The sequence below is a fragment of the Embiotoca jacksoni genome, unplaced genomic scaffold (assembly GCF_022577435.1).
Source record: "Embiotoca jacksoni isolate LCO1_2020_lvr unplaced genomic scaffold, fEmbJac1.0.p SCAF_7, whole genome shotgun sequence".
In the NCBI taxonomy this organism is placed as follows: domain Eukaryota; kingdom Metazoa; phylum Chordata; class Actinopteri; family Embiotocidae; genus Embiotoca; species Embiotoca jacksoni.
In genome coordinates this window covers 5,997,667-6,018,802 of record NW_027185425.1, presented here as the reverse complement: position 1 = coordinate 6,018,802, position 21,136 = coordinate 5,997,667, and the positions used below count along the sequence as shown (strand labels likewise).

Below are 21,136 nucleotides of genomic sequence, written 5' to 3'. Positions count from 1 at the left end.
CCTGTGGCAGGACGCCCAACACCGAGAGGCCATGGGTTCCCTCCACACTGCAGAAAGATCCAGTCTCCTCTCTGAGATTCGTCAGCTGCGTGGTCAACTAGAACAACTTAATCAAGGTAAACCAGTTTAAAAAAAACTTTTTACACCTCGATTTTATTTTTGATATATTGTTTTTATTTCACTGCAATTATTGTACATCTCTCTTGTAAATATCAAAAGCATAATTCCACATTTTGTTTATCCAATAACCGGCTGACTCACACAGTTGCTTTGATTAGGACGAGGGCCTGATATTGATTGTTTTTGAAATATTTCTTATTTAGGTGGCCACTCTGCCCTCCCATTGGCCAGTGACTGTAGGGTGATGGGGCAGAGGGAGGGAGGAAGAGCCGCCGGAGCAGCGGAGGCCGACATGCTGCTGGTGGAGGATCTGAAGGGTGAACTGTCCCAGACTAAACTGGAGCTGGAGACAACGCTCAAGGCTCAACACAAAAACATCAAAGAGCTGGACACTCTCAGGTTAGACATCCAACACATTTAAGTAACCGGACAACACTGTATGTTTGGGGTGCATTAAGAATATATGCATTTGTTTTAAGCTGCAGATTTATCACTTAATACTGATTTTTATCGAGCACAAGATAACTCATCTCGCATTAAATAAACATTTGAAATCTCATCTTTATGAGACCTTATTCAGCTGCTGTTGGCATAATATAAATTAAAAAAAAATTAAAAAGTGAAACAATGGTAGTAATGATAGTATTTATGAGGAGTCTGCAGTTCCCTTTATGTCTCACAAGACTGGAAAAACTGCAGCTTTTTCATTTATTATACAGTTTCACAATTTTGCTACTCGTCCTGTCCCGAGCACCTGCAGGTTTCCTGCTGGTAAAGCTGCACTTCTGACAAGAACAGGAGGAAACACTTTGATCCATCTTGGCTGTCAGAGAGGAAATACTCCTGGCTCTGCAAAAAAAACCTGCACACACTCGCAAAGCAGCCAACCCAGGGGAAACACTGCTTGTAAAAAATAAAGTGAAGATAACCCTCAAACAACAAACAAGTCAACGTAGTGTTGAACTATTATACTAAACTATCAAAAGAAACAAGTGACCAAAAGTACAAATTAGCCATCAGAAATAACACGAGGCAAAGGTGATGTTCAGTGTGAAGAAATCTCCTTCAGCAGTTCAAAAGTGAGTATATGACTGAAGTTCAGTTTAATAAAATGATGTCAACGTGTCATCAGGGCCGAGGTATCGCAGAAAGCTGCAGAGGTGGACGCACTGACTGACGAGCTGACCGAGGAGAGGAAGAGGAGCAGAGATCTTCAGTGGTCCGTGGAGAAGGAGAAGTGTCGGACTGGAAGGACTGAGGAGAGTAAACGAGAGGAGCTGGAGGTAAGACGGCTGTATTTTAAATGAAGTAATTATCGGTTAATTTGCACTGGGAGTGCTCAAACATGTCAGCTTTTCCCTGAAATGTAATGGCCAGGTTAAGAACCAATTCTATTTTCGTTTTCCCACCAGGACCTGCAGCTGACTCTGGAGGAGCAAAAGACCCGCGTCGCCCAGCTGACCCTGACCCTGGAGCAGGAGCGGCAGGCCTCTTCTCACCTCTCCCAGCAGGCCGAACAGGAGCGCCTGAGCCTCCAGAGACGCCAGCAGGAGCTCCAGGTCCAGCTGGAAACCGAGCGAGCCAAGGCCCAGGAGATGAGCACTGCACTGGGGAGAGAGAGGGAGCTGCGGACCGGCGTCTCATCCGACAGCGGCCCCAGCAATGAGGGGCGGGTACAGGAGGACGGGCGGGGCCCTGAAGAGGAAGGGAGTCTGCTGGAAAGACTGCAGAGGGAGCTGGACGACAAACACGCACAGGTGGGATGTTTATGGGTGTCCGCACTCCTCTCAAATACAAATGTTAATTCACTGTTGAAAAAATAATGTAGCAGGAATGTGACATTGCAGTATTGTGTCTAAATGTTGCATTTTTTTTTCTTTTTTTTTTTTATCTTAATTGAACCTGATTTTTATTTTTTCTCTCTCTCCAGGTGGTACATCTCCTCAGCCAGGTCGAGGTCCAGAAGCTTGAAGTGGTACGAAAAGAAGAGGAGCTGACTTTGGCGAGTCAGAGGTCCAGACGAGAGCAGGAGGCGCTGCTGGAGGCTCGGGTGCAGCTGGAGAGGCTGGAGGCACAGATGTCAGAGGTCCAGGAGCAGCTGGGGAGAGAGCTGGAGAGGAGAAAGTGTCTGGAAGAAGAGAAGGAGCGATTGGAGGAGAGGTTGAACCAGTTTGGAGAGCAGAGAGGAGAGAGGGACGGCAGTGGACCTCTGCAGGCCGACGGCCAGAGTGTGAGTGGCACAGAAAAGCACATTTTCTTCACCGGGGCTTCTGCCCTTGCATCAGCTGGTGGCTGCAGAAATTGAAAGTACAGTTGCTATTTTAGTCGCCGTAAATTTGGAATAATTTCGATATTGCGAATGAATCAATCGACAGTTTCTTTCGTGATGTTGATGAGTAAGTCAAAACTTTTTACCGCACAGTTAAAACAACTTCATTTGCTTCACCATCTAAAACTCTGCGCATGTGAGACAGAAATATTTAGACATCACCAATGCAACAATTGCAACAGCTCGTTGGCCACTGTTGGCAACCAAGGGCCAGGAATTTCAACAACAACAAAAACGGTCACCTTTACTGTCAAGCCATGTTTACGATTCAGTGACCTTTAGTAACTATAATATTTATTTTTTTTCCCAGATCAGACATATTTTTTTCGTCTAATCTCATGTTGTCAGGAGGATTAAAGCTGCGGCTTTTTTTAAAACAAATTTTATTCTCTAAACAGAGCGTCCGGCAGAGCGAGTCCACCGACCGCACCAAAGACTGGGTGTTCCAGCAGAAGAGTGGGAACGTTCAGCCAGCGAGCTCCAGCACGTCTCCCCACCTCGAGGGTCCGGCAGCAGGCCACACCGGCGGGCCGCACCACGGCCCCTGGCGCACGGTGGACAAGATTGTGAGCAAACTCCATCTCATCTCTTCAAAGATCCGCAGCATGGCCAGCAAGACCACCGACAGGTAATCGCAGCAGATATTAATGAATATTTCCACACCGATTAATGTATCAAAAGACTACTTGTATGTGAGAGTGAACCAACAAAGAATTATCACCTGACTTTGCAGCTTCCCTCAACTATTTTTAGTAATTTAACGTCTTTCAGCTCATTTGTTTTGGTTGCACGGCTTCACTGTTCAGGTTCACTCTAATCATATCAGTATCTTTTTTTGAACAACTATTCTTGGTGACAAACTTCTAAAAAAAAACCTGTTGTTCAGTACCCGTTCAGCCCCGAAAGACAAAGTTAGTGACCTGCTGGTAAACACAGTGAAGTTTTCAGGTACAAGAGAATCAGATATAAATTGGTGGAGACGAAAATGGACCGAAAAGGAGCTTGAAGTTTAGACTTAAGTTTGTTTACCGACCTTAAAGGCATCTCCAAATATATCACGATGTACTATATGTCTGTTGGATGTGTAATCAAATTCTCTATATCAGCTTTAAACATGATAATATATCAGTGTCATTTTTTTTAATGTTAATTGAAATTGCTGTTTATAATATCAGATTGTTTCATTTGCTTTATTAAAGCCATATTTGTGTTTATATGCAGAACACACGCCTGTCTTGAAATGTAGGTCTTCTCTCATACAGACGTAGTGAAATTCATTGATTAATAATCTGTACACGTGTTCTGTACAGGCCGACCGCAGAGGTCGACAGTGAAGAATTGTCCTGGGTCCAGTCCAACGTTGATGAGGTCATCACCATGTTACAGCAATCCCCGGGTCTACCCTCCATCCCAGAGGTCAGCAGCTTTTGATTTCGGCGGTATCCCTTTGCTGTGTTTATTTTTGAATAGATGACGTGCGGAAGCAAAACATACGCGAGACGCATATTTCATTGAAAAGAAGGTGCCCGGGTGTCGTAATGAGCTGCACTCGGCTGTTCATGTTGGTGTTTTCCAAACAGCGTCTGTTGTGACTGCTTGTCTGTTTCCCCTCAGAGCGTGTCCCTGCTGGCGGGAGGCTCCTCCAGCTCCTCCAACACCCTGACGGAGCGGCTGCTCAGGCAGAACGCCGAGCTGACGGGTTTCGTCAGCCGTCTGACCGAAGAGAAGAACGATCTGAGGAACCACACGCTCCGTCTGGAGGAAGAGCTCCGACGCTATCGGCAGGCCGGACTGGGATCAGGCGACGGCGTGAGTACATCGCAGAAAAATAGTCTTTCAACAGAGGCTGAAAACAGTTCTGAGATCAGGCGGTGACTGCAGTGCAGTGTCATGTATTTCTGTTCTAATCGGCAATAGTAATCTGCCGTAATCTCATTTGTTTACTGGGGACGTGGTATTTGTGTTTTTCATGCAAATGTTACTGCAAAGAAAAGAATTACAGCAACTAAAGAGTTTTTTTTTTTTTTTTTCCCTACTACAGTCCAGCAGAAGAGGAGTGTCCAAGACGGACACGGCAGGTATGCTGCTTTCTCAGGAGCGGGAAGCTTGGACCCGAGAGAAGATCCGTCTGGACAAAGCTCTACATCTGGCTCAGTCCCAGGTGGCCCGACTCAGGGGAGAAATCAGGTCCGACAACCTGCGAGAAATAACCGGACCGGAGGCCGACAATGCTGCGCTGAAGGTCAGCGAGCATCAATTAATAACCACTTTAAATCTACATGTCTCCTGAGGCGTTGTAAATGGTAGAAGCTCAAAAACAACCCGTGTTAAATTCCCTTTGAAAACCAGCAAACATGACCTAAATGCTTTCGATTTTTGTTCACCGAAGTTAAAGCCGCTGTCCAGAAAAGCTCATCCTCTCCCGCTCTTCTCTTCTCTGTCGCCACTTCCAGAGAATGTATGGGAAGTACCTGAGGTCAGAAAGCTTTCGCAAAGCGCTGATCTACCAGAAGAAGTATCTGCTGTTACTGCTGGGCGGTTTCCAGGAGTGCGAGGAGGCCACGCTGACGCTGTTGACCAGGATGGGCGGTCGGCCGTCGCTCTCCAGCCTGGAGTCCCTCAGCCAGCGCCGCCGGGGGCTGATGCGCTTCCGCTCTGCCGTCCGGGTCTCTATCGCCCTCTCCAGGTCGGTGCAGGGAGGTTTATCGATCACATCAGAAGTAACAGAGTTGATGTCTTTGAATTTTTAGCAAGCTAATCGTTTCCGATCTTCCAGAATGCGTTTCCTCGTGAAGCGGTGGCACAAGGCGACGGGGATGAGCTCCACGACCGCCTGCATCGTGAACAAGAACGGAGCCGGACAGACGTTAGGTAGCCAGAGCGCAGCGTGTTTTATAGGTGCTTTATTTTGTCATTCAAAAGGGATGCTCAGCACACTTTTCTTCATCTCTGCCAGGTACGGAGGCGAGGGACTCACCCTATCTTCATCCAGGCAGCGTGGAGATGTACAGAGGAGGAGGAGGAGTCTCCAGCAGCCGGGGGAGGAGTGGACGGGAATCCCCGCGATCGGCCATGTCCGCACAACACAGGTACACACCCACCGATCATGTTGACGCCTCTTTCTCTTCTGCTTCTAAAACATTTGGTAAAAGGGAAAATACCAGAAATAATTCAACTAAAATTGCAAACATTGTCTGATCAATACAAAATATAAACATAGTGTTAACAATCACATGAAACTGGTAAACGCAAGCATAACCCTCATGTTTGAAAAGCTGTTGTCGGAAAACGTTTAATGTAGTTTCATCGATAATTAATGTTCTATTTGATCCATCAAGAACACCGATATATACGAGTCAGAACTGTACATAGCATATTGAAGAGCAAAGAGCATATTATATGACACACAAAAACGAGTGACATCCTCATTAAACATGCTCATGACACCCCGACTATAACCAGCCATGTCGCAGTGTCAACCGCTCTTACAGAGTTGTTCAATCCGAGTGTTCACTCTGCAGGTTTCACGTGGCTGGAGACCACGGAGCTCTCACCTGCTCCCACCTGCAGAGCTACGACCCCGACCGAGCGCTCACGGACTACATCTCCAGGCTGGAGGCCCTGCAGAGGAGGCTGGGCAGCGTGACATCAGGTGACGCGTACACGAACACCACAGTGACCGGGTCACGGCCGGTCCTCCCAGCTCGTCTTCCTCTGGGGAAAAACAATACGTGCCGTCATGTATATGCACACTACCAGGTTCTGTAATATAAACATGGCAAAGACTTCAGAGATGTGGGATGAAAGTAGCATATGAACTTGTGTTTAACTTTTGAAGAAAGGGGTCAGTTTGGTATTTCAATGTCATGTCAAGAACAAAAAAAAAAAGGATTACCTGCTACTGCTTTTGCGATTTTTTTTTCGGAACAAATAGCCTCAGAGCTGCGGCTCATTTATGCAAATCATTCAAAAACACACAACTACATTTGAAGGCGCCATCTCTTTCAGATACAGTGTTGTAGCTGCTGTGTTGCTGTATGTTAAACGCTGTTTTTACTTTCTCCCCCAGGTGCTTCTTCATACGCTCAATTGCACTTTGGCTTGAGACGATAGATGCCGATTCCTTTGGCTTGAAGAAACTCAGTTGCCTTTTCTCGTGCTGAGCGCTCTGCTGTTTTCTATCATTCTGGTGTGGACTGTATCTTTCCATGTGGACCAAAACACGTTGTTTTTTTTATTAGTGTACAACACGTTGTATTCAGGCTTTTTGTCGCCAGCACTTGAAAAACAGCTATGTTTGTAATTTGATCTGCCTCTTTGTTGTGGATGACAAACAATCATGTATATTTGTCTAATGCTAATTTAAAACTTTGTGATTAATTTATATGTTTGTGTTGTATGGGTGGAGCGTTATGTAGAGAATGTTTGGGTTTACTGTTCAGGAGGCTGCTACTGGATATTCTACACTACACTGTGTTTTGTTTAGGGCGGACAGACTACGGAGGACATTTGTAGAAAGAACGTATTTTTGTAAAGCGTAGGAGCTTTGAATTTTCTGGGTATTTTGTCAAAAACTGAAATAAAGAGGACTACATTATTTGAAAGAGCTCTGGATTTTTTTTTTTTTTTTTTTTTTTTTTTTGCTTTTACTGCATTCCTGGAGGAAAATCCACATTTTTCTGCAAAGGACATCAAAAATGTTTCCAAGAAAGTTTATTTTTCAAAGAAAATATTAAGCACAAACATTTGAATATTAACAACAGTTTTTTGGGGGCTTATAAAAACTAAAAAAGGAAAAGTTAAACTACTTTTTTCTGTAAATATGAAGCCACAACTTGTTAACAGTTTGACTCATCTTTAAATCTCGTTTTTCTTACAAACGCTTGTTCACTCAAAACTTCAAACAGCATTTAATTCTCTGATTAAAGCTTCTGCAACGTGTTTTAAACGTGTAATACGTGTCTTCCCTTATTTTCCCCGATTCATGTCTCCTCCAGATGTTCAGTTTGACTTCTCCCGGACTTACCGTTGCCTTTCTTAATAGGAGATAGTTTGGTGACCTCATGCGACCCCTAGCATTGGCGGAAGAACAGCTCAGACCTTCACTTGAAAGTAAAAGTACTACAATACTACTTTTACAAGTAAAAGTCCTGATGTAACGCTGCTCTGTCATCTGCAGAGGAAGATCACGTCATGGAATCGAAAGCTTTAGCCGACAGAAAGCTGCAAATGGACGAGCTGGTGAGATGGTTGAGGACTACATTATTACTGGACAAACAATATAAACAATGTAGATCTCTGGGATTCTTCTGGTGATGGGCTCAAAGTCTTCTAGGCATATTTCCCCCATCACAAAGGCACACAAATATTTCTCCAATCTTACTTTAAAAATTTTTTTTTTTTTTTTAAATTCACATTGTGAATATGAGCATCAGCGTTGCAGTTTGAGCCACGTTTTTCCCTCCGGAGATACAAGCATATAAAAGCCGATACGGCCCTAAAATAATATTACAATATTTTAGGGTATTTCTGCAATATCAATATTCCTGATAATATGACAAAACACTGACAAATATTTTATTATCAATTTCAAGAACATACAATTGCAGCAAAAATAAATTTGAGGCGCTTTCAGCCAGGCTTTTTGTTTCTTTGTGCGAGCTGTGCACGTAACAAGTCGGAACATTGCCGTCATCACAACGGGAATTTTGTTTTGTCATGGTAAAAATGACTGAATGAAATGATATAACATACCCCTAGCGGACATTCAGAATAAGAGCTGGACTCCAGACTAAATAAAAGAAGGTGTAAAAGCACAGGTTTGACACGAGAGGAAAAAGTGCATTCATCGAAAATCATTCTCCATTCAAGTCCCATGAAGTCAGAGCTTCACTTCAAACACTCGGGATGTTTCCCGTTTCTGGCGTCTGCCTCCCGTCTCTCACTGCTTTCTCCTCTTGTATCTGATGACGGGGTTGTGAGGGGTGTGAATCATTGTGGTGTAGTTGATTGTGGGGAAATATCCGTCCACCAGGTCAAAGTCGTACAAGCGCAGCATGGTGGACCAGATCGTTTTAATCTGGACGTAAGCGAAGTTCTCCCCGATGCAGCGATGACGGCCTGACGATGGAAGAGGACAGGTTTTTTTTTATTTTTTATTTCATTTAATACAGTTAAATAATAATTTGGTTCACGTGGTAATTTTGTTTTGTTTTTAACAACGAACAGTGAAATATTTCTTCTTACCGGCTCCAAACGGCACATAGGCAAACTTCTCTCCCGCTGCGGGGTTATCGTTGAGGTAGCGGTCGGGGTCGAACTCCATCCTCTCCGCCCAGGTGTCCTGCAGACGGTGGTTGACAGTCGGGGAGACGCAGACCTGGTGGCCCACAGGGATGGTGTACCCTGCGGCGGTCTGAGGAAGCGGAACACCACACACACACACACACACACACACACACACACACACACACGTCGGCTGTAGTGTACTGCGGATACAGTAAATATCGTGACGCGAGTTGACAGAAGAATGTGGAGTAAGACTGGAGTGTGTGTGTGTGTGTGTGCTTGGCCGGGCCGGCCTCACCTGAGGAGAGCGAGCCATCCTCATCATGGTCATGATGGGTGGGCGGAGCCGCAGGGTTTCCTTTAAACAGCGCTCCAGCAAACTGAGATCCTTCAGCTGAGGACGACGGCGCGACAGAATTAGCACTTAAGTTAAGTCTTTGTGATCACACCAAAAAAAAAAAAAAAAAAAAAAGCCCAGAGGATACCAAGTGTAGAAAATATTTTGATGCATGCCTGTCGGTCTGTTTTGAGGGCTAAAATGTTCCCGTCTCCTTGCTTAATTGTTTGTGCGCAGGGTGAAGGTCAATCGGGAGTCGTAATGCAGCTGTTCTCACGCTAAACCTAAATCTCGGTGGTCAGCGCAGCTGAAGTGAATTTGTCTGAAAAAAAAAAGAGGGGTCCTGGATTTCTATAGCCAGAAGAAGGTGCGTCTCCTGATTTTCTGTCAAGAACAAGACAATAAAACCATGCACAATTTATTTGTTCTTTATTTTCTCACGTTTTGTTCCTTATCCGTGTTGAAGTAGACCGCTGTTGTCATGGTGTATTGAGTTTATAAAATGGCTCCTTTATTTTCCATTTAATACTTGTTTAGGAATGAAGTTATCGTCCCGATAATAATGAAAATCACAATCAATGACGCGACTCTTACCTGATCAAAGTGTAGTGGAGGCAGGGCCTCTCCGCAGACCGTCCTCTGTTCGGCGTAGCAGCGCTCCTGCAGAGCTTTGTCTCGGGCCAGGAAGAACCCCATCCAGGCGCTGGTGGTGGAGGACGTGTGCTGACCCGCCAGCAGGAGACCAATCAGCATCCCCGCGATCTCGCTGTCGTTCAGCGGCCGTCCATCTCTGAAGAGGGGAGGACGAGTTTGGAAAGTTTGAATAAATCTCACCACGTTTCAGCAGCGGAGACGTCACGACGTATCCGGTGTTTCTTTGCGTGGACGCTTTCACGATGGGACAGTCTCTTGGCTAAAAAAAAAACACAATTTTGGTGCTCCCGAACTTTGTCTCGGGACATACCCGCGGTGACGGACTGACGCCCGCTTACTTGTAGGTGGCATCAATGAGCGTCTGCAGGATGTCGTCCACTTTCTCTCCAGATCTCCTGCGTTTCTGGATCACCTTAAAGAAGATGTTCTTGATCTCTCTGTGAGCTCTGTCCCTCTTCCTAAGAACAACAACAACAACAACAAAACAGTCGGATGCTGTTTACTCGGGTGTCGTAAACCGTGGCAGGCGCAGCACTGGTCGTGTTCAGGTGCAGACCGACTTGTACCTGAAGCTGGGCAGGGGCAGCCAGCCGGGCAGGAGCCAGGCAGCGTGGCTGAACCCTCCGTCCAGGTCGGCGTAGAGCTGGGCCACTCGCTCGTCCAACATGCTGCGGATCTCCTTCCCGTGGAGGCAGCTGCTGGCCGTCAGGATGATGAGCTCGGACAGAGCCTCGAAGAGGTCTGAACGCAGGTGAAAGTTCATTGAGTAAGATTCAGCAATTTTCAGGGAAATCCAAAAAAAAAACAATCAGACGGATAAACAATGTACATTTCTTTTAGGTCTAGTTGGTAAATAAACTAAAAGGCATTTTGCAGATTCTTTGCACAAATACACGAGCAGCGTCTCCTTATCACTTCAAAATATGTTCAGTGTTTAGCGTCTTCAGATTGTGCAGTTTGCGATTGAATTACATGGCTGAACAACACTTTGTAAGGTGATGGCGTTGTCACGGTGTTATTCGTGAAAGATCTTACTTCTCTCCCCGCTGTCTCCCCATCTCTGAAAATACTCCATGGTCTCCGCCTCGAGGATCTTCACGTGATCCTTAAAATGGGCAATATTCAGTCCAGTCTTCAACATCTTCTTTTGTTCCAGAAATATCTGCAACACGCGCATGAGGGGGGGGGGGGGGGGGGGGGGAAGGAAAAATTAAATAAAAATAAGTGTGTACTGCGGCCGATTTAATTTCCTTATTTGTAAATGTTCAATATCACATGATCTTGTGTCGCTTCTGACGGACTCACGGGGTTCGGCACGTCGTAGGCGACCCCTTTGCCGAACACGGGAGTGGTGAGTCTGGAGTAGACGTCCTCCGCGTTCAGCTCCTCGTTCTTGCTGTTGAACAGCAGCGTCGCTGCTTCGCTGCCCAGCAGGTAGGTGAACGTTTTGCCCACCATGGTGAAGCTGAACACGGGGCCGTACTGAAGGGGAGAGCCGCGCAAGACGCAGGAGGTCAAACATGGAGCCTTTATTTTTTTTTTTTTTTTTACATTTTTTTTTTTCCTTGTGAATCAGTGGATAATTGTGTCCCTTTAGATCTCTACTACTTGCATCCAAAAAAAAACAACAACCTGGTTATAATCTATATTTATGTATTCCTCCACTGGATCACTGTTGACGCTTGTTTGCTTTGTTTTAAGGGTTTACAAGCCAAATAGTTTAGGGGATGTCAGGAAGTGTGTGAAGCTTCTCCAAAAACCCATCTTAAACTGTTAAGATGGGTTTTATGCACGAGTGCAAACTAACACAGGTTTGCGCAGGATTATTTTCCAAGTTGGGTGTTTTATAAAGTACAAATCCAAAGATTTTTCATCTAGTAAGTAGAAAACTGGGTAAAACATTAAATATATATATATATATATATATTTTAGAAGCAGGATCTGATCATATTTTGCCATTTCTGCAACAACAAAAAAAAAAGAGTAAGACGATTTTGTTAAAAAAAAATAAATAAATAAATAAAAAAAATCACTGCGTGTTGATTTTCTGTTACTCACTTTTTCATAAGCATTTTCAAGGAATTCAATCGGGCTTTTTCCAAATGCAACGGCGTGTCCAAGGAAGGGGACGCAGGACGGTATGTAAGGAGGGTGTTTCTGTGAGAGGAATCGTGACGACGACAAGAATGAATTAAGACGAATTAAAACTGGCACTTGCTGCACATTTGATGTGAAGAAAACTGACCGGGTCCTCGTCGGAGAAGTGTTTGAAGATATATCCCAGAGCGAGAGTGACGACGGAGGCTGCCAGCACCACGGAGGTCAGGTTGTCGCTCATTGTCCCGACGGTGTCCCCGATAAGTTTGCTGCTCATCTGATATATGTACATCGACATTTTAACTTCACCGGCTGGGATCCGCTAACCCTCCCGGACAAAAAGAGTCGCTCACCCGCCGACAGCTGGGAGACGTGTGCGGTTGATTTTTAGCAGTCGGTCGTAACGCGTAAAGAAGACAGGAGGCTCTGACGTGCCTGTCCGGGGTCCGGACCCTTGGTTCATTTCCCCGACATCTCTACCTGTCAATACTGGTCCTGCCCCCCCGCCTGACCGATGCTGGCTTTTGATTGGCTGTTGGCCGCGTGTCAGTCAAGGAACTGCCGCTCTGATTGGCTGCCGGTACCTGAACCCATGTCTTGCTATATGATGTCACCACAGCAGGACAACGACGGCCAAGTCGATGTTCAGGACTTCTGATTTCCTTTTTTTTCATAATTGAACTAGTTTTATCTTAATTTTCCACGTTTTACTTTCCCTTAGAACTCTTTATTCCACGCGTTTAAAAGTTCCACTTATTTCTACCTTCCCTTCAAGGTAATGGAATATTTCTGAGTACCAAGACATCGAAAAAAAAAAATGTAATTGCAAAATTTTTAAAAGATTGTTTCAACAAAAAATTTAAATTAAGTGTAAAAACATCAAAAGCTATTTACAAAAAAAAACAATAATACTATTAGCTAAAAAGGCTACAGCTGTATGGATTGAGTTAATTTAGTAAATAAGGTAGAACATATCATTTAACTTAGATATTAAGTGTATTTCATTAACACCCTCAAAAACCTCACGAGTCCTATTCTGTATTAAGACCGTACATAACATATATATGCACAATATTGTTTGTGTATGTCATTGCTTTAAAGTCTTTCATGTCGTATTTCTGCAGTATCTTGTTTAGTACTTAATGCCATGAAAGAAAACTCAAACATTTGCCGGTTTCTAACATGAACCAGACTGCTGCATGGTTGCTTCTTATTAATAACATAAAAATGTATCACTGTAAAACCACACTTTTTATGAATATTGTTTTGAAAATATTTTGTGACAGACACGTCCTCTTTCTTACATCCATTTATTAAAACAAACATTAAATAATAAACCTATTTACATGCAATCAACATATATGACTCGTCAAAATAAACAATGTAAAGTTGTGAAAAAGATCACGAAGCCTGTAAAACTAAATGAGGCGTTTTTGGTGAGGCCAACTCCCCATCCAGAGTTGTTGCAGTCAGATGATGGTCAGTACAAAGAACCTCCACTGGGATCTTTGGCAGCTGTGGTTCCTTCAACAGTGTTCAGCCGTATGCGTATTTGTCTGTTACACCTTTATCATTCGGAGTCATCTGTCCACTCAGTTTCATTAAAAGCTTCACAATAAGGCCAGCCTGTAAAAAAAAGTCATGGACATTGAACATAGCAGCATTTAAAATTGAGCCTGCATCCCCAAGAAAAGTTCTAGACATGGACTCGAGGGTTATTCGTGCCTGGATCGGATCGTTCTACTTCAGATATAAAAACGGAAGCGCAAAGCGTTGGGTCGTATCCTGGAGCACTTACCTGTTTTGTGTGCACAATGAAGTTCATTTTGTTGTCGCCGCTGTGTATCTGGAAGTACTGGTCAGCATGGCCGAGCTGCCACATGAAAGTGCCATACTCTAAACTGATGAGAAGGACCTGCGAGGGAAGGCATTAGGTCAATTCTTGCATGCAAAAGTGAGACGCCGCATATTAAAATCAACAAACAAGACAGGTCGTTAACTGGTCGTGGTTCAGAAAACAGAAAGCTTCAGCGGACAGGAAAATGCGGCGTGCGGCAGAAGTTTCAAACATAAAAGAAAGATGGCGGGACACCTTGGTCTCCATATTCATGAGGTGCAGCCCCTTCGTGTTGACCCCGACGTAGACGCGGATGACTTTGTGGTTACTTGCGCTGGCTTTGGTGTAGACCTGGCCTGTAAAGAAAGCCGCTCCGTAGGTCGGGATGTCCCAGCAGTTCTGCAAGAAGAGCCGCTGCAGGTGGTGCATCTCTTTGCTCACTCCCTCACTGGTACTCAGGGCCTGTTGGGAGGGGGGAGGGAGGGGCAGAAGTCACCTCAGGCAGCAATGGGATTTTATTTAAAGGATTAAAAACAATAAAAATTAAAAAAAATAAAAACATGAATGTACTTTGTATTCATGAAGAATCCTGTTGGTCCAGTGGTATGCTTTGCTTTTTACTTTGGATATCGGCACAATTGATTTCAGGTTTTCCTCACTGTTGAAATAAAACAATTAAAAGTAGCTTCATTGTTCAAAATACTCATGTCATTCTTAAATTGTTTATGCACTTCCCTAATTTTCAGGAAAAATGTTAGTCTGGTAAGTCATATTTGAACACAAATGGGATTTGAAAACAGTCTTTTACTTGAGGAAGCCTTGTTTGTGCTTCTTGCTCTCATAGTTGCCATAAATGATTTGCAGGAGGAGGCTGGCCAGCGTGATCAGCTTGCTGTCCGGAGCCGGAAAGAAGCCCTTCAAGAGGCAGTGGCGGGCCTCATCGAACAGGATAAGGATGGCCAGTGGATCCTCCACCTTTTTCAAAACAGTAAGTAGCAACATCAGGAGCCAACATCTACAGTCAACCTTGTCAGTCTCTGGCTTTTCTTACATACAGACTGTAAACAAAAAGCTTCTCGTAAACACGAACGACCTTTTTCTCGACATCAAGAGGCAGTCGGACGTCCCTGCGGAGGAAGAGCTGAGGTGTCTCCCTTTGGGGATCCAGCACCGTCAGGTCCGTAACGATCTCTGTCCAGATCCGCAGGTGCTGCAGGGGCTTGTGGTACGGCTTCAGCTGCAGGTCTGACACACAAAATACGCACAAATCTTCACGGGATCTTGCAACAAAAACAAAACTAAGGCTTCGTTCTGTTAAAGTCACTGAATCAGAAAAGCAGCACAAAACATTTGCTGAGACTTGTTCTCAAATGAATATTTCACACCTGACTCGACCCTGACTGAGCAGGTGTCCATTTGGACGTATTTGAGAGTTTAACATTTGGACTCACGGAGGTTCTCTGAGCAGATCCAGATGGTAAAGTACTGCTGGGTCTCCTGAGAGAGACGCATGCCCTCCATGATCTGCTGCACCGTCGTGTTGTTGCCGTGTTTTAGCTCCACAGAGCGATATGAGCCGTCCATGCGATAGATGCGGACCTTTTCATACTGGGAAACACAAAAAAAACCCAGAGTAAAATACAGTCTTTCGCTATTCAAATCTGCCTCACACCTGGGACGACGCTTGAGGAAACGCCACCATCTAGTGATCATCGGACTGAACTGCCACAGAAATTCATACCTCAGTTAACATCCAAAGCCAATTGACCTCAAGCACTTCTATTTTCTTGCATTCTTACTTCTTTTTTTTTTTTTTAATTTTTTTTTATAAAAATAGGCCAGTTTAATAGACTTTTAAGGCACACACATTAATGCATACTTTTCAGTATATATGTCAGTGCTGGGATGAGTAGCAGCATGATTACCTTGATGGTATGTGTTTCAGTGAAACTCGTCTATTTTCACAAAATCAAATCGGTTCCATCACAATTTGTTTTCCAATACAACAAATAAAGTAACTGTGAGACTCACTGGTTTGCTGTTGGCTTGCTGCAGAAGTTTCACCGTCTCCTCCCATTCGTTCTGTTTGTTCTCCTCACACACTTGCAGAGGTGATCTCTTCTGCTGGTCCTCCATGTGCTGCAGTTGGAAGAGTCAATACCAGAAATGACTGATTCTTATCTACCACGTCAAATGAATTACAGGTTTTTATAATGATAAACAATTGTGTCGTCTAAATATAAACCCACAACTAGATGAGAGAAATTTACAAATCATACAACTTTTTAACACAGTTATCACAAAGTTCAGAGTCATGAATCAAATATACCCTCACTCTTTGTACTTTACTGAAAAAAAAATGTCCAGCTTAAATTTTCGCAAATTTAAACATAAAAAAATAAATAACAGGAAATGTTTTTCTACCTTTCTGCAACAGATATGTTTTATGATTTATGCTGTAATCTGACAAATATTTTTTTTTAATGGCTTAATAATATTACAGATCAAACAGGCAAATACATTATTTTATTAAGCAAAATATTGTACGTAGCTGCAGCTACATTTGATCAATATCATGTTCAAATTCTACCGTCTGTTTAATCATTTTGATGTAGCTGCAGAAGAAAGAAGATGAAAAAACAAAGTATGAACACAACTCCGCGTCATATTTCGTACCCGGTCGATCTCGGGGTGCTGCAGCAGGAGTTGCGCAATCTCTGCGTGACCTCCTCTGGCTGCAAAGTGCAGAGGGGAGCTGAGCTGGCCGTTCAGCAGGTTTGGGTTACAGTTGCCTTTCTCCAGCAACAGCTTGGTCGCTTCAACTTTACCGTGCCTGCATGGAACCGCATAAACTTTACCACGATTCATCATAAGCAAGGAAAAACAAAGTCCAAAGAAATAAGAACTTTTTGATACTTGATAAAAAAAAAAAAAACTGAGGTAAAAAGGGTTTTCTTTCTCACCGTTGGTCAAAAACTCCACAGTAACCTTTTAAGTATATTTTATCTTAAGCGAGCTGAGAGAACGCTCGACTCTCGGCTCTGTATTTAAGGCTTTAGAGAAAATGTGGCCGATGACGGAGACTTGAGGCCGATTACGGATCAGCTCAGAGTGAGGGGCGTTTCTATTGGCTGTCCTACAGATACAGATGTGCCTGCACTTCCCTTCAGATATTAACCATGATTCAGCGGTAGTAAAGTTGCTCTCCCAGCATTGGAAGAGGCAACTCTGTATTTTCAAATTTGGGTATTTTTAGGGCCCCGAGCACCGATGGTTCGTGTGCGTCGTATTTGAACAAACTCCTCCTGCAGACTTTGACGTACCGACCTGAAGTTCTGTGTCTTATCTTAACACCTGGGAGATGAAAATATATCAAAGGAATTTGTTTTCGTCCAACGGTGTGCACGTGGCGTGGCGGGCATTTTGAGCGTCTCGCCGTGAAACTACGAGTTGCTGTAACTTTTATGCGCATATTCCAATCTTCCTCAAACGTTCCCTGATAAAAGTCCAGCTCTGAATACACCTGTATGGTAATATCCCCTCACAGTCATAGCGCCCCCTGCTGGCAACTGGAAATGAAATATTTCATACTTTCACATGCTTCGTGGAGCTGGTTGATCACATGAACCTAAAGTCGGGTCAGAATAGCCTTCAGACACTGATGATGACATACTGAGAAGTTTCATGCGACTTTGTCAAAGGGCGTTGCTGTGACACAGGAAGTTGACGTTTCAGGTCAACAGATGCTCATGAAACGTGTCACAATACATCCGGTGTGGTGAGACGATACATCTGATATGTGTTTTGTGAGTGGGCGTGGCCAAACGGCTCGCCAGCGCCTCCTAAACTGCTTCCCCGGCAACTAGTTTCACCTACATGCACCAAATTCGTTGGACGTGTGTATCACAACGAGATGTACAAAAAAAGTGTCTCGGCATCATGAATTTGTTTTTGTCGGTCGGTGTGGCGTGGCGGCCATTTTGAGCGTCTCGTCATGAAACTACAAGTGACTGTAACTTTTATGTACATATTCCCATCTTCCTCAAACATTTACATCTTTGATAACAGTCCCGCCCTGAAGACACCTGTATGGTAAGATTCGCTCATAGTCATGGTGCCCCCTGCTGGAGACAGGAAACAAAACAAAATTAAAACTGCAAGCTGGGAAATGCAATATGCACGTTGGGGATGGCTCCCCGATGCGCAGCGTGCGAGGGCCCGCATATTACTGCTTGCAGTTTTAATTTTGTTTTGTTTTTGCCTTTTCCAGAAAACTGCACACATCAGCTTTAAGAGTTTCTCGGGCTGCGAGACGATTGTCAGACTCACCAGCAGGCATAGTGTATGGGAGCCCAGTGATCACTGTCCTGCTGCTTGACTGAGAAACCACTGTCCAGAAGCTTAGAGAGCAGCTCCGTGTCTCCTTCGCAGGCACTGCGGTGGAGAGGAAAGTCGTCCACCCACTGGCGCTCCCTGTGGAGACAGGAGTGAGTGGTGAGTGGTTTCAAGGTCATTTTATGATGCGGAAACAAAAAGCGGGAAAAAGAGTGGGTGAATGTGTGCCAAAGGTCGTGAGTTCAATTCAGAGCATCCACACTGTCCATCCAGACGATCCAAGAATCCCCAAATGATGGCAGATGACAGAAATGACAGTGTGATTCGTGTGGGAAACAAACTCTTACTTGTCTTCTGTCACACAGTTGGGGCCATGTTGCCATTTCTCCCTCTGGGGGATCTGTATCTTGGAGTAGTCTGGTGCTCCAAGCCCAAAGTAGGGGTTGATGATAACTTTGTCTACCTAAAGATAAAAGAAAAGAAATATTTAAGTTCAAGTAGTTATAAATATAAGTTTTATAACAAATACACTTATAGTCTGTGAAGTCTCCTGGTACAGAAAGAGGCATTGACAGAAATAGTTCTTTGTATATAGACGGTCTTATGACGAGGTCTCTCACCCGGTTAGTGTACTGCAGATCAGAGCCATAGAGGGGATTCAGGATGCACATGTCTGCCTTCTCCAGGGACATCATCTTGCTTTTGATCTCCAGAGCAGTATAGCCCATGTGCAGACCCTCGTCACTCAGTTTGCCCTCGCTGCTGTAGGCCGGGTTACTGACGTTGGTCTTCACCCGCTCCACCGGTGCCGGCCTGAACAGACCGGGGATGGCGTGAGGCACAGTGTGCTGCTCCGCTAACCATCTGTGGAGGCGAAAGAGGCAGAGCTCAAGACCATTTCACCCCCAAAAACCTCACCTCGGTGTCGTTTCCTGGGAATGAGAAGACAGCGTTTGCGGACGTATCCTCACTTGTCTAAGGCCAGGAGCATCTTGGAGGTGATGGAGCAGAAGTGAGCGCTGGTCTCACTGCACACCCGCATGATGTCCTGGAAGCAGTAAAAGCTGGGGCTCCCGGGGCTGTGGACCGGCTTACTGTTGTCTGTTCAGAAACACCTCATTAATCGAACGCATGTACGGCTCAAACTGTGTTTTACAGAATCTACAGAGCCAGTTCGCTCACCTTTAACACTGACTGGCACAACAAAAAGTGAGGCCTCTTTCCCTTCATTGTATCCTTCAAGAGTGAATTTCTTCATATACACCACGCGCTTTCCTGCAAACCAAAACTGTGCTTAGATCAGTGCTTCCCAAGACTCGAAAAACGATGAGGGTAAAGCAATCCGTCAGATCATATCAAGTCTTTGATTGCACTGCTTGCGACTCGTATTGATGTCAGTCTCACCTATGAAGCCCTGGTTATTGTAGATCGGTCGTATCGTTTCGTCGACGTAATCCAATATGGATTTGGATTTGTCTCCCCCTGCTTTGATCTTTGTTGCCAGAAGGACTTTCTTTCTCTTCTTCTCCTTCCCCTCCAAAGGAACTTCTTTCAACAGGATCTTCACACAGGACACATGAAAACTGACAGTGAGTCACGAGCTCTGTGCTGGCGGTAGTTTGATCTGGTTAGATGCAGCTGTTCTCGTTTGAGCTGTTAACTGGTTCACGCACGCAGCCGTGACAACTAACTGTAATTATGTTAGCACCCATCTAGCTTTTTTTTTTACTTAATGGGCATTTTGTACGAGTGTTTTTATTCATAGTATATTTTGTATCACATTGTCCTCTGTATATAACATTTTCTGCACTAGATGTTGAGGCAAGAACGTGATTGATTCTCTTCATACCTCGTAGGCTTTGGCTCTGTATTCCTTCGAGCTCAGGCTGACTTGACTCTTCGGACGAACGACAGCAACGAACACATCTTCAAGGCCGTCCTCGTTGCCCATCATGTCCTCTTTTCCTCAGACCCGAGAAAGTATCCTACACAGGGGCCAGATGCTGTGGAGAGGCATGCCTGAAACACAAGATCGCAGGTGAGGGAAAATATTATCGTGATTGCTGAGAAAAGTAATTTAATGCTGAGAGGCAGCTAGTTCACACTGATCATTAAGCTCAACAAATCTGACAAAATAAGAGCTTCACCCATTAAGAAAAATACCAGGAATGTTATGATATCTTTAAATCCTTTATACACCATTTGGGATGAGCTAAACAAGATCTGAAGCAATTAGAATAATGAAGTAGTTCAACAACAGAAATGTGTCTGCAACTATTCGGATTATCTATTAACCGTTCAAATATATTGAATAATCACTGCAGGTCTAAATGGTGAAAGAAGTCACTTGTCATTTCTCTTACTTTGAAGGTTCAATTAACCTGTAAAAACGGCATTATTTGATTGTAATGCAACTTGAAAGAAGCAGCAAAACAAAGATTGGGGCACATATGAATGGTTTTAGTGCATTTAAAATCGAATTATATTTAAATAGGGATGTTGTACACAAATGAAGTGAAATAGGATTAATATACAGTACATTATAATCAACATTCATAACGCTCAGTTCAGAAATCAACTTGTTGAGTTCAAAGGAAGGTCACGCCCCGGAAACCAGACTGAGCCGTCTTTAAACAGTTATTACACGAAGTCTTTTACATACTTGTACTTTGCAGTACACGCCGTGCTGCCGTGTACGTCCGGTGTTTCTATATATTCGCGTCCACAGTAAACATGGTCAACTTTTTGTTTTGTTTGTTTGAAGTTTGAACCAGCAGCAGTAGCCGGGATGCTACACTGATCATCACCGCTTTTCCGCTCGTCGAGCCGCCCGAAACTCACCGAAAGCGACGCGACCTGCGTCTCAAACAGACCCAAACGCACCTTCCGTCGCCTTCCCGATGGTCTTCAGCGCGTCACATGAAGAGTCCGGAGCCCGGAGGCTGCTCCAAGGTTTACCGTCACGAGCATGGGTTGAAGTATCCTTCGGGCCCTTTTGAGTCGGGGCAGGGCAGCAGAGACGAACAGAGGAATCACGTTACGTTCAGTGCAGCAGCTCCGGTTGGACAACAGAGGACTCTGGCGGCGAGGGGGACCCGGTGCGCCGCAACCAAGCGGCGGTGCGATGTTAACTAACAGA

The 21,136-nt window shown here is 44.5% G+C and overlaps 3 protein-coding genes across 7 annotated transcripts in view; 1 reads left to right on the top strand and 2 right to left on the bottom strand.

The window, feature by feature from the left end:
- The window catches only part of akap9 (A kinase (PRKA) anchor protein 9), a 68,869-nt gene extending 61,823 nt beyond the window's left edge, over nt 1-7,046 (top strand). For all 4 annotated transcript variants that reach the window (XM_069176233.1, XM_069176232.1, XM_069176234.1 and 1 more), the window contains 14 exons: nt 11-116; nt 324-519; nt 1,253-1,403; nt 1,533-1,877; nt 2,051-2,350; nt 2,848-3,077; nt 3,760-3,865; nt 4,064-4,258; nt 4,491-4,691; nt 4,903-5,135; nt 5,226-5,320; nt 5,406-5,538; nt 5,971-6,101; nt 6,519-7,046. In XM_069176233.1, coding sequence (XP_069032334.1) covers nt 11-116; nt 324-519; nt 1,253-1,403; nt 1,533-1,877; nt 2,051-2,350; nt 2,848-3,077; nt 3,760-3,865; nt 4,064-4,258; nt 4,491-4,691; nt 4,903-5,135; nt 5,226-5,320; nt 5,406-5,538; nt 5,971-6,101; nt 6,519-6,562 — 2,466 coding nt within the window. In that variant the 3' untranslated portion in view covers nt 6,563-7,046. The remainder of the gene's footprint in view (nt 1-10; nt 117-323; nt 520-1,252; nt 1,404-1,532; nt 1,878-2,050; nt 2,351-2,847; nt 3,078-3,759; nt 3,866-4,063; nt 4,259-4,490; nt 4,692-4,902; nt 5,136-5,225; nt 5,321-5,405; nt 5,539-5,970; nt 6,102-6,518) is intronic.
- Nucleotides 7,047-8,012: 966 nt separating this feature from the next.
- On the bottom strand, nt 8,013-12,311 carry cyp51 (cytochrome P450, family 51). The gene is made up of 10 exons (XM_069176235.1): nt 11,974-12,311; nt 11,787-11,885; nt 11,034-11,210; nt 10,764-10,890; nt 10,295-10,469; nt 10,067-10,186; nt 9,669-9,864; nt 9,036-9,131; nt 8,696-8,864; nt 8,013-8,569 (listed from the first exon to the last, which is right to left on the bottom strand). Exons 1-10 carry the CDS (start codon nt 12,121-12,123, stop codon nt 8,391-8,393), a joined length of 1,488 nt encoding a protein of 495 aa, XP_069032336.1. The 5' UTR covers nt 12,124-12,311; the 3' UTR covers nt 8,013-8,390.
- Nucleotides 12,312-13,116: 805 nt separating this feature from the next.
- On the bottom strand, nt 13,117-21,071 carry krit1 (KRIT1 ankyrin repeat containing). 2 transcript variants are annotated; one of them, XM_069176696.1, is made up of 17 exons: nt 20,839-21,071; nt 19,847-20,016; nt 19,402-19,558; nt 19,180-19,272; nt 18,969-19,098; nt 18,618-18,861; nt 18,345-18,460; nt 17,992-18,135; nt 16,339-16,495; nt 15,694-15,801; nt 15,114-15,270; nt 14,756-14,907; nt 14,471-14,637; nt 14,233-14,320; nt 13,918-14,124; nt 13,624-13,740; nt 13,117-13,451 (listed from the first exon to the last, which is right to left on the bottom strand). In XM_069176696.1, the coding sequence occupies exons 2-17, from the start codon at nt 19,949-19,951 to the stop codon at nt 13,362-13,364; spliced, it is 2,232 nt and encodes a 743-aa protein (XP_069032797.1). In that variant the 5' UTR covers nt 19,952-20,016; nt 20,839-21,071; the 3' UTR covers nt 13,117-13,361. The 2 variants fall into 2 exon arrangements, with proteins under 2 accessions (XP_069032797.1, XP_069032796.1); XM_069176695.1 differs by having other exon boundaries at nt 20,881-21,071.
- Between the last annotated feature and the right edge of the window lie 65 nt (nt 21,072-21,136).